The following is an 11,837-nucleotide window of genomic DNA, read 5'->3' as shown; positions in this document are numbered from 1 at the left end:
CTCCTCCTTACCCCTTGCAGGCAGCTCTTGCAGTCTCAAATTCCTAAACTGCACCATGAAGCCTGGCTTTCAGGCTGTGCAAGACCTTGCTCCTCAGCTGGGCTACCATGAACCATGCCCCAAGATCCAGCCCTGGGCTCCACAGCAACCTTCCTCAGAGCCCAACTCCAGGGCCCCAGCTGGCTCCTGCTGCTGAATGACATTTCCCACCCGCTTCAGAGACAGTGTTCAGTTTGACGGATTAAAGTCTGGGTAAAGTTCAGATTGATGGAAAACACAGTCCTACAATGGGACTTGCAGGGCAAACAATAATATTTTCTTCTACAAACATTGTCTATAGTATTATTACAACCAGGAATACAGCATAGCCACATAAGCTTAAATACCTGTTTCTCCAGAACTTGTTGCTGCTGAGAGTAACGGATTGCTATCAGCTGATCCTGATTCATTCTCTTCCATCGATCTGTGACCACACGATGTCTACCAAAGGAACTGACAGCTTGTTCAGGGTTTTCAGAAAGTAAGTCTCCTTGAAGGAGGCTGGAAATTTCATCCATGTCATCCTTCATTTTTTGATACTTTTCCAACTTCTTTCTCTCAGCTAGTTCAGCAGCCTAAATTTAGTGAAAGGAGAGAACTTAGAGTTTCTCCAAGAGAAAATATTAACTTTCCAACTTGCATACAATTGCCAACAGAATCGCATATGAATAGTATGATCATGGTCCTATTGGCCAAGATCAAAAATCTAATATTATACATTTATTTAATGCTGTCATATCACATACAGTAAGTAATTTGGGAGAAAATAGTATCGTTTTATAAGAAAAGCCAGAATGAAATTAAAAATGCCACTTTTATCCACAAGCAAATGCCAGTTGATATTTGGAGGCCAGACCCAATGTGGAAGAAATTTACAGTAAAAATTTACAATCACTAGCCTTGATATCTATGACATATGAAATCTGTGTGGAAAGCATAGTTAAGCAGTCAAAACAAATAGACAGGAGATGCCATTGTTAAGCCTGAAGATGCAGCCTTGAATCCATTCCCTTTGCTGATACAAAATGCAAACTTCAATTGTATTATGTGAATATATCTGTAATATTAGAAATCATAACATACATTTCCTGTGGAAACCACTGTTCTTAATGTCCACTTTAATGTCATAGTCTCCTACACTTCTTCACTCAGAGGAAATCACAAAACTCCATAAAGCAAATATGATGATTTTACTTAAAAGCAGATTAACTTCCAAAGGTAATTCATATTAGACTAAGGAAACAACTTGAAGTAGAACAATAATGCTATGCATCACCCATTTCTAATCCCGTCTCATTCTTCTGTAATGCGTAAACTAAACCATCTGGACAGAGGACAGGTAATTGCTTTCTTGCTAGGGCACAAAGAGCACAGGTTGCCAGACCTTAGCTTTACGCATCTATCTTGACTGCAACAGATCACTGGGTACCTCTCCAGTTTGTCCGAGATTGTCTCATGCTCTGTTCAGAAGTCACTGGCTTGAGAATATTTACAAGTTAAGTAAAACAGTTCTGTACTTTTCTTGCTGATGAATAGTGTGTGTGCCAACCAGTAAACGTTTAGAAAGTGGATGAGGACAAATGAAAAATGAAAGGCCCTGGATCAACAGACTGAGAGCAGGTAAAACAGTCTTCTTCGGCATCTAAGTGAAGTTGAAGATGAATAGGCAGACTACATAGAATGACAAGACTATCTAGACACATACGTGGGAACCTGTTCCTTTGCATGTTTGAAGAAGAATCCTAACTGCAAGCACAGTGATTTATGCCACCAGAGGAGACTGCCGACCTGGGTTTATCTCTATATTTATTCTTAAAGACTTTGAGTTTGGATGACAGCAGTCCTCCCAAGCATCAGGCCTGGAGACTGTCAAAGAGCAACTTCCATTTGTTCTAAGCAAACATGCACAACAAGCTGTCACGGACTGGACAAAAGAAGAAATAACACTAAGTACCATATCCTAGATTAATAAATTCCATGGCTGAAAACAGCCTTGTGATTTCCATTAAAGTAACAGAAGTATTTGATGTGCAAACAAACTAATAAAAGATAAATTAATTAAAAAAAATTAAATTAGCTAAGCCACAATTCAACCTAGATGATGCAGAAAACCTTGTATTTAAAAATACTTACCAGCCACCTACTAAGTACAAACACACTCTAGAGCAAGTAAAGAAATGTCTATTTCTAGACAAAAGGAAAAACTCAAGCAAACCAAATTTCAAGTGGCAAAACATCACCTTCTGATCCAGTAATTACTGGCTTTGCCATCATGACATGGAATAGTTTGCTGGAAACTAAAGGCCACTTTTTCATCTTACTGAAATCAGTGAGTACTTACCAGAAGTTTAAGGCAACTTTTTTAATCCAAAATGTGTTTCCCTGAAGTTATTTTTTTTCTCTAGAAGAGTCAATAACAACTTCAGAGGAACTATGACATTACAATTTCCAAGACAAAAAGAAAACAAACCCGAAGCTTTTCAATCATCTGATATTTTTGGGACACTGAACCAGAATATCTGGGTATGTACTTTTAGCTTATTAATACTATGAAATGAGCAATTATTTTTAGTTCTGAAAATACTCCACAGTAAGTCACATTTAACAGAAAATCATTTTGGATGGACCTCACATAATTACTGGCTTTGAAGCTTTAAATGTGTAATTTTTATTTAGATCTCTTTCTTAACGTCACTCCACTGTGATCTAGCAACAGATCCAAAAAAAGGACTTAGACCTTTTAACCCTAACCTTCACAGTAAGAGGGACAGCCTAAGATTTCTGAGCTGCCTGGGACTCTTATTGGAGGAAACTGTCAGATCTGTGCGTAGCCATGCATGTAGCACTACTATGCAGTGACTAATAGCACTGCAAAAGAAAGATTTTAAACTCAGAAAATGCATCAGATTTAACCTATCAAGTCAAATCCCTAATAAAACAATTCACTGGTGTAGCAGGGAAAAAAAAACACAAACCCCAAACAAACCCAAAACCAGCCAGATGCACATATACCTGCTCTTTCACTTATTTTGATTTGTGATCCAACATTATTCTATCCTCCCTACTACTAAATGCTTCCTTTTGCGGTTGATTCAAGTCATTAAGCAAAAGAAGAAATGCAGATAGCAGCATTATGAGGCCAGGACTTCACGTGCTTAGAATTAGCCCATGTTTTGAGTGTGTGAGGAACTAACTGCTGCCAATACAGGACTGAAGAAATGTGCAGCTTCTCAAGCCCTTATGACTAAGTCATGAAGCTCAAAGATGACCAGCGTGACCTATCAAGGTTCTTAGGAAGTTGTGAAAGAAGGATTATTAATCTGTATAGTAAATACAGTCTGTATTAATACAGATGCTTGTCTCATAGTACAGAATTGCACATCCAGCACATTCAAGCTAGGAACTCCTGCTTGGCAAGGTTGGTTAAAAATCAGTACGTGCACTATGTTTCCTCATGCCTGAAAATGTGGCAAAAAAAATATTAAATACTGATGATTCTAGACACTGAGTATCAAGCATAGGATGTAAGTGATAATAGATATTTGCACAGAACACTTCAAAGAATGATTAAAAGTTACCATTCTTCGACATTTAGGCACTCAAATATTTCACTTCAGGTGAAAAAAAAGGATCCACATTTAATGCAAATACGTAATTTACTCAAAGCCTGAAAAGCTGTTTCTCTGACATGGCTGCTGGGTCTGAATGTGTTAGTAATGGCATACTGTTGCACGAAGAAGGAACCAGAATGATGCCAACAAATGTCCATGATAACAACATTATCAGGAAAACTATCAAGCTGTTGTGGTATGTCTAGGAATAAACTCTAACTACATAAAGGTCTATAAGATTGTTAAAAAGTCTGTAAGTATGAGGTCATTAAATTAGAGATTGTCTGTAATCACATCCTATCACTTTCTTAGCATTATCTACAAAGTGCCTTGGAAAGGATTCAGCTCCTGTGCTATATAAAGCAAGAAGGCTCTTTCTGATTTCAAGACACAACTGGTTTATATATCTACCACTGTACTGCTAAACTGGGCATTCCCAAGTGTTACTATCCGTAGTGAGGAAATGCCTTATGCAACAGTATGATTCTGCTATGGAATCACAATCACATCAAGAGGTGAAAAAATATATATTCTAGCCAGGACTCTGTCACCTGGCCTGCCAAATTAAAATTACTAATGTATGGGTGGTTTCAGAAGGAATAACTGACAGTTTAAGCTAGTGGTAAAAGTATTTTCCTATACCATATTCCTGGTTAACACACACTTAGGTGAGAGAAAATCCAAGAGGACAGATAGCATTAAGTTTCTAGACAGTACACCCACGTAAAATGCTTATGGAACAGGCTCCTTCACCACTGGACCATTGGACCATTGACCCGCTAATTAATTCCAGAAGAACAAAAAGAACCATTAGCAATAAGCTTGTCAACAATAACGTCATTGGCATTCCTGGTTAACACACACTTAGGTGAGAGAAAATCCAAGAGGACAGATAGCATTAAGTTTCTAGACAGTACACCCACGTAAAATGCTTATGGAACAGGCTCCTTCACCACTGGACCATTGGACCATTGACCCGCTAATTAATTCCAGAAGAACAAAAAGAACCATTAGCAATAAGCTTGTCAACAATAACGTCATTGGCAATGGTATTACGGTAAGTGGAGGAAGTTACCACTGTCACAGGAGGCATCAACATCAAATCCAGTAATGAAGGCAGGCTGATAACTGAAATACCCTACCTTCAGTCGTCTGCTGGATTCTTCACCAATTGACTAGCAGATTGACCTAAGAATGTTTCTCCCAGAGTACACAACTCCTGGTTTTTATAGGGGTTTTGTTGGTTTGTTTGGGATTTTTGTTTTATTTTTTACATTCCCTAAAGATACTGGCAACCTTAAGGACTACAGATGACCGCCATGGAGATAACAATTGATCCAAAGCCAAATTCTAGGAAATTTGTTCTTTGGTGAAGATGCATTACCAGATCATATTTTATCCAAGGTGGGTTGCTTTAGAAAGAGTGGGTTTGCTTTCTCCCTTCCTTTACTACCACATCAGGTCAGACTGTGCATTCACTTCTCCCAGTCAGACCTAGCAGTCACTCATTCTAAATCCAAATTGTTATTCTTCGGGATTTGAGAAATGATCCAGCACATACTGAAGCTTCATGATCATTAGGGCCGCTGCAAGAGACGCAGAAAAAAAAAACCAACCCCAAACCAAAACACTACTGAAATTCAGGGAACAGGAAATCACAGTTCTCACTCACAGGCAGAGCAAAAAGCAGTGTCAGCCTGCACCCTCGAGAGGTTAAAGTCTTAGACTGGCTACTCAGAATGCTGAAACTGCTGGAGACTTCTGCTCAATGCATCTGAGGTCAGACACAGATTTCTCTTGTGAAGTTCATTCTCAGGCTGAATGCCCTTGTTTATTCTCCTGGGAAAAAGTTGTACAGTAAAACCCCCCCATGACAGCTTTCTCTTAAAGACATCACAACCTGAAACCTCTGACTTGCATGTTAAATAAAGAAAAGCAGCAACTGTGCCAACACACCATTTCAGGGAAAAAGAAAAGCTTTTCTCAACCATTCAGCAGAAAACTGAAATGCTAAAACCAATATTGAGGTCTTAATGACCTACCTCAGAGAGAAACAAGGAACAGCAAGCTGTAACTCCAATCTATGTAACATAGCAAGGGACAGTAAGAACTCAGAAACTGTTGTCCCAACCTCCATTATAACACCCTTATGTTAGAAAAAGAAAAGATCAAGTCTTTTTTTAACATGTATAATATGCACACAAGGCCAATAGCATGTATATGCCCAAACATTAAAAACCATACCAAACACAAACGTCTCACCCTACTCCATCCCCAAACTCTGCCACAAATTCAGGAATTTTTACGTGGAATCAATTGGTATGACAACAAATTCGAGATACTACTGCTACCCTAAGTGCACCCGCCACGTAGGGTACTTTTGTGGCTATTCATGTAAAATACAGTTCAGCAACCATGACTTCAAGCAGTAAAAGCCTTTTCAACTAGTTTGGGCTATCTATAAAGAAAATTATATGCCAGTTGTGATACAAAAGACTCAAGCAACGCTTACACAAAGACTTGCACGCTCATAGACTTAAGCCAAAAGATACCATACCTGATGTAGGTAATTCAAATGTGGCTTATTTTGATGTGACTGAATTTAAAGCTAACTCACACCAAATATAGTTTAAACAAACTAATAGCATCCATTTAGCCCTTTGAGTTGTACAAATAAGCTGTATGGAAAAAAGTATCTGTGCAATAAGATAAAGAATGGGAGCATGGCAGATAATTACACTAGGACAGACAGAGAAAGGTTCATGTCATGTTCCAATATGTCCAAAGCAAGCTTGGTAAAGAACCAAGAGACAGCTACACAAATACCAAAGAAGCAGCCACAGTGCCAAAACCAGCGGTTGTGGGGAATTAGCCTAAGCAATAAAGACAAAAAGCTACTGGCAGTAATGTTTCCACACAAGCAAAAAGAAAAGCAGGCAGACACAGCCAAGATTATCTGTTGACTGATATAAAACCAGAAGGAAGCATGGGTGACTTTTCTTGTACCCCAGTTTACAGACTAAAAGTCCCTGAGAGAATGGGGAGCTGTTGCTGCCCTCTAGTCAGCAAGCTGAGAGCTAGGAGGGAGAATTTTGATAGAAGCTAATTAGAGGTTAGCTAGGTTCTCAGAAAGGACAAAGTGAATGAATTCTATCTTCCAATCACTGAAACAACCTGAGAAGTCATCTGCTAAGAAACTTTTGTGAAAGCATCATTACTCCTTGTACTTTCAAGCAGCTTATTTTCCTTCTGTGTCTCCACATCTTTAAAAAACAAATGAACCCAGTATTAATTTACCTGGGTTCTATTGAAGTCTTTGATAGCTGCACAAACCGCACGCTTGTTTTCTTCTTCTTTTTGCTGTTGCTCCATAATCTTTTGGTCAAGTTCAATTCTATTCTTGTCATAAAGATCATCTAAATTAGATTTAAATGACATTTAGTCAATATTTATGATTTGTCATATGAGTAAGCCACTATAAGACAGAGAGAGCGAGAGACAGAGACAGCCAGGCATTACAGATACGGTACGTGAATTACATAACTATTTCCAAATCACTGAAACGTTCCATCTTGGAATTTCAGGTGATGCATGAAATCAGTTTATTACGTAACCCATCGTGTCTTAACAGTTAGGCAAAGTTAAAATGGGCAAGTATGTTAAGTATCGCAGAAAAAAATGTTTCATGACAAGCTAGCTGGGGGGGCAAAAAAAAAAAAAAATATCAGTATTATTTTCTCTGCTCTAGAACAGCAAAGATTGGGCAATATACCATCAAGCCTGTAAAACATAGATGGCTTTTCAGAATGCTCCAACACTTCATTTGGGGCATAAACCAGAAATGAAACCTAGACAATATTACATTCATATTATTAAATATAGATTTAAGTGAGATTGAATACATTAGAGCTTATAAGGTAAAAACCCAAATACTGAATATACTAAAGTACTGCTATGTCACAACGACACACTAGGCTATACCATACTGCTGTCAGATACAGCAGCATTTCAGAAAAGCAGATTAAAACTTTACTATCTTCTTTTGTTACCTGCAAATTTTTGATCGGCTAATGCATTCTTCCAGTCTCTCTGTTGCTGAAGAGACCACTCCCTTAACTGCTCCTTCTGAAATCTTATCCTCTGATCATAGTTTAAGTCTTCACCCATAAACTTCTGCAAGCCAGACACAGTACATCGAGGATCATTGTCTGAAAGTCGAGCAGGTCTATCCTTCTTCAGGGCTTGCGGATCAGACAGGTCAAATTCACGTCTTGTCTCTGGCTTCTGAAAATTCTTCCGAAATTCACTGATAGCCTTATTTATGTTTCTGATAGCATTTTTTTGTTGTTCTTCTAACATACACATGATCTTGTCATTTTGCTTCATTTCATTAGCTAGAGGAAAAATGAACATAATGAAAATACGACTCTCAGAAGTACATGTCATGGAAGTGCATATATAAGATGGAAAATGAAATTTTGAAGAGGAATAAATAGAGTATAAGTCTCCAAACGTTTATACCTTAGGAGAGAGTATTTGATCTCTGAGTACCATCCCAGCAAACACTCTAATGTTAGTAATGTTCACTTACAAAATACTTCCATTTTCTTTAGGCATCAATCCTCTTATTAATATTACAATGAAATATATGCATGTGAAACAGACAGTAATAAATACTACTAGAACTATAGATTTCATTTGATTAAAACTTGCAGTAACACATGAAATGTACTGTACCCTAATTCTTCCCATTTACTCTTAGTTTACAGTTACAACCTAAATACATTCAGTTACTTATTAAGAAACAAAATCAGGCTCTCAGTGAAAGGAATATAGATAGTTTCAATGATTTTTCTAACCATAGCACTAAAACAATTGGCTGGCAGTTTTTGAAGAGCTTAAGTGCTATTGCCCATTTAATCAAAATGCTGTAATTGTTTAAAGAAAAACAAACAAACAACAAAAAACCCCAAAACTAGCCATATAAATATAATTCACAAGAAAAGACCATTTCCTCTGTTGCCAGAGTACGTATTGCTTCTGGCAGTATCCTAGGAGCCAGTCTCACAGGTATTCTGCCAGGAGAATCACAAGCAGCTGCAGAAGCACAGCATGGAAGTTGGCAGCTCCAGTCTAGCTCCTCTTGAAACTCCCCGAGAGCTGTCTGTGGGACTTTTTCACAGGATACCACAGGAAAGCATTCCAAACACAGAGGGCCACAAAGGGTTGAGAGTCAGGGGTCATGGGTGATATATTTGTGTGGCCATGTATTCTGACTCAGCAACAGCTCCTACTTACAGCCCTGCTGTACATGACTCATGCTTCTAGCAATAAGAATCTGTAGAGGATTCTACAGAATCTATATATTTGATTGAAGAATGGCCAGACAGAACATGGGCTTCCTCTACAAGAAAGCAATCAAATTGCGACTACTATTCTGAAAAGAAGAGTAGTAAATAATTAAGTTTTTTTTTTTAAATCCGTATCTTCAGGGCTCTAAACGATGCTATTTGTCAATATTTATTAAAAGAAAGCAGTGAAAACTCCAGCCTATTAAAAAAGATACACCAGCTTAATGTCCATATAAATCTTAAAACAGGACATGAACAGGACTTGTTCCTTCAGCTTGTATGTCCGAATTTACAGAAAGGCTTAAAATAGTGCTTATATGTATCTCAATTGACAGATCTATATAGAAAGAGCTATACAGCAAGATTCAAGGAGATGAGCTCCATTTTGAAATAAATACAGTAGTTTGAAATCCACAAAAGGAAAAAGAAAGCAGGAAACAGATAGTAAATTACATTTAACTTTTCAGAGAAATATTGTAGTATATATGATTATACCAAGTTCTTCATTTTGTGCTTTTTCAGCTGCTTCTTGAATTTTCCGATCCTTGACCTGGGTATCCAATGCATCTTTATCAACCTATTAAAATGAAAAAAGCAGCCTTTTAAGAGATAGAGTGTTTGAATAATTAAAACCAGGAAAATGAGGAAGCAGAAGTCAAAGTAAGAATCAAGAAAAAAAAAAATTAAATCTCAATCCTATTCTGCTTTCCAGTCAGTGCATTATCTCCATGTTTTCAAACTACTCAATCCCTGTTTAAGGATTTGTGTGTCTGAGTCAAATATTACTTTGATTTTTTAAAAATTTTGTCAGAGACAAAACTCAGCTAAACTGGTGAGAGAGAGAGAGATATCACACCAGCAAAGAATCTAAACCCACATCGGAAATACTGATATACTATATCTCTGTATAGACTTGTTCAATCTTCATGTTTTGGACTTGGCCTAACTTCAAGGCACAATAATAGCCCCTTCGTCAGCAGTCACTGTTCAGCCAATAAATAAGGTCCACTGAATGATCATAGAATTGTAGTATCATGGAATGGTTTGGGTTGAACGGGACCTTAAAGTCCATCTCGTTCCAACCCCCCCTGCCATGGGCAGGGACACCTTCCACTAGACCAGGTTGTTCCAAGCCTCATCCAGCCTGGCCTTGGACACTTCCAGGGATGGGGCATCCACAGCTTCTCTGGGCAACTTGTTCCAATGCCTCACCACCCTCTCCGGGAAGAACTTCTTCCTGATGTCCAATCTCAATCTCCCCACTACTTAAACCCATTACACTTTGTCCTCAAAATATTTGCAAAATTCCTCCAACGGGCTCTCCTTCATTTCAGGTGTCTCATGTAGATGGATCTATCAAAACTTGTCTGATAAGTCAGTTCTACAAAAGTGTCTGAGAAAGACCTTCAGATGGTGTACTTCAGTATCGCTCAATAAGGTACACCAAGTTACACTATTTCATTTGCTGAGAATTCATGGTTTACATTTCATATTTAAGGTTCTAGAAAAGCCATCTTACAGAGAAATCACATTTCTTGATGAAGAAAGTTGAGCTATCTTACTATACCATTCCACATCTGTTAAAAAAGGGTTATTAGCCCCTTCCACTTAAGTATATTGTTGGCTACCATCTGTGTCAGGTTGCTGTATGAGGTGGACAACCTGTCCTGTTCATTAAGGTGGAACTGCTGCTTTGTCATGCAACTACGATTACTCTTGCATAAGGGTGACAAGACTAAATCCAAGGTGCTGTCAGTAATAAGGTGAAGGCAGCCTTCCACTGACATGCAACACATCACTGACAAGATGGATCAAATTGACACCTGTTGCAATTCTACCAGTCCAATAAAGTCAACAGATTGGACCTATTTTCACCAATCTTAAATTTGGTCCTACACTACTGAATGCTACAGCACTTAAAACGATACATGCACCAGCACAAAGCACTCAAAATACTTTACAAGCAAAATTTAAACTTCTTTCACCTCACAGCACTCTTCAGGCACACAAACAGAAACTTAACGTGGGCCTTCAGACACATTACAGAAGAACGAAATGAACTATTGCATCCAAAATTTACACAGGTATAAAATGCAACATAATTTCCTGACATTCAGGATAAACTGCACAGATGACCTGGAGAAAACTCATTGGGCTGAAGCTCTCATTCCCACAGGTCTTCATATACTGAAGGATGCTCACATGCTGACATCCACTCCAAGAAAAATCCAGCACATCAGTTAACTCCATATACACAAACATGGCCTGATGGATCCATCTTATTTTGCCTGGTGCAAAATAGGGACCAGTTGCAGTATGCCTTTCAGCAACAAATCTCACAGCACTGATTCTAGCTCGTAGGGACAACTGAGCAGGTGAGTGATGTACCAGCAGAGATAAAACACTGATTTTTGTATGCCACCTTGCACGAGCTCTGCAAGTTCCTGGCTGACCCCAAAGTAAAGCACGCTACAATAACACAGATACTGGGACATGGAGCTTGATCTTCCTGTTAAGGAAAAAAGACACCCGGCTCCTGGACCTCACGGCAGTGAACCACGTCCCCCTCGGACTCCAACCTTCTTCCCCCCCGTCTAGCTGACAGAATGGCGATGGCGATGCCTAGAGATGTCTAACAGCTTGCTTTCAGCAGTTGTTTTTTAAAAACGCCTCAGTCCTCTGAAAGACGCGGCAAGCTGCTTCCTTCCCGCTTCCCCCTTCCTTGGGAGGGCGGAGGCCCCCAGGCCCGGAGAGGGCGCACTCCCAGCGGCTCGGGGGAGGGCTGACGCCCGTCCTCCCGCGGAGCCGGGTTCCCGTCCGCGCCCGCCGGGGTCTC

The 11,837-nt window shown here is 39.1% G+C and overlaps 1 protein-coding gene across 1 annotated transcript; it reads right to left on the bottom strand.

The window, feature by feature from the left end:
* Positions 1–386: 386 nt before the first annotated feature.
* Positions 387–9,578, bottom strand: LOC104502482 (RIB43A-like with coiled-coils protein 2; the record flags this gene model as incomplete). The annotated part of the gene is made up of 4 exons (XM_010149173.1): positions 387–614; positions 6,948–7,066; positions 7,700–8,044; positions 9,497–9,578. Coding segments are annotated over 4 exons (774 nt in total), but the record flags the coding sequence as incomplete, so codon positions are not given.
* Positions 9,579–11,837: the final 2,259 nt, after the last annotated feature.

Source organism: Eurypyga helias, unplaced genomic scaffold, assembly GCF_000690775.1.
Source record: "Eurypyga helias isolate BGI_N326 unplaced genomic scaffold, ASM69077v1 scaffold48493, whole genome shotgun sequence".
NCBI classification, from domain to species: domain Eukaryota; kingdom Metazoa; phylum Chordata; class Aves; order Eurypygiformes; family Eurypygidae; genus Eurypyga; species Eurypyga helias.
This window is presented reverse-complemented; position numbering and strand designations above follow the sequence as displayed.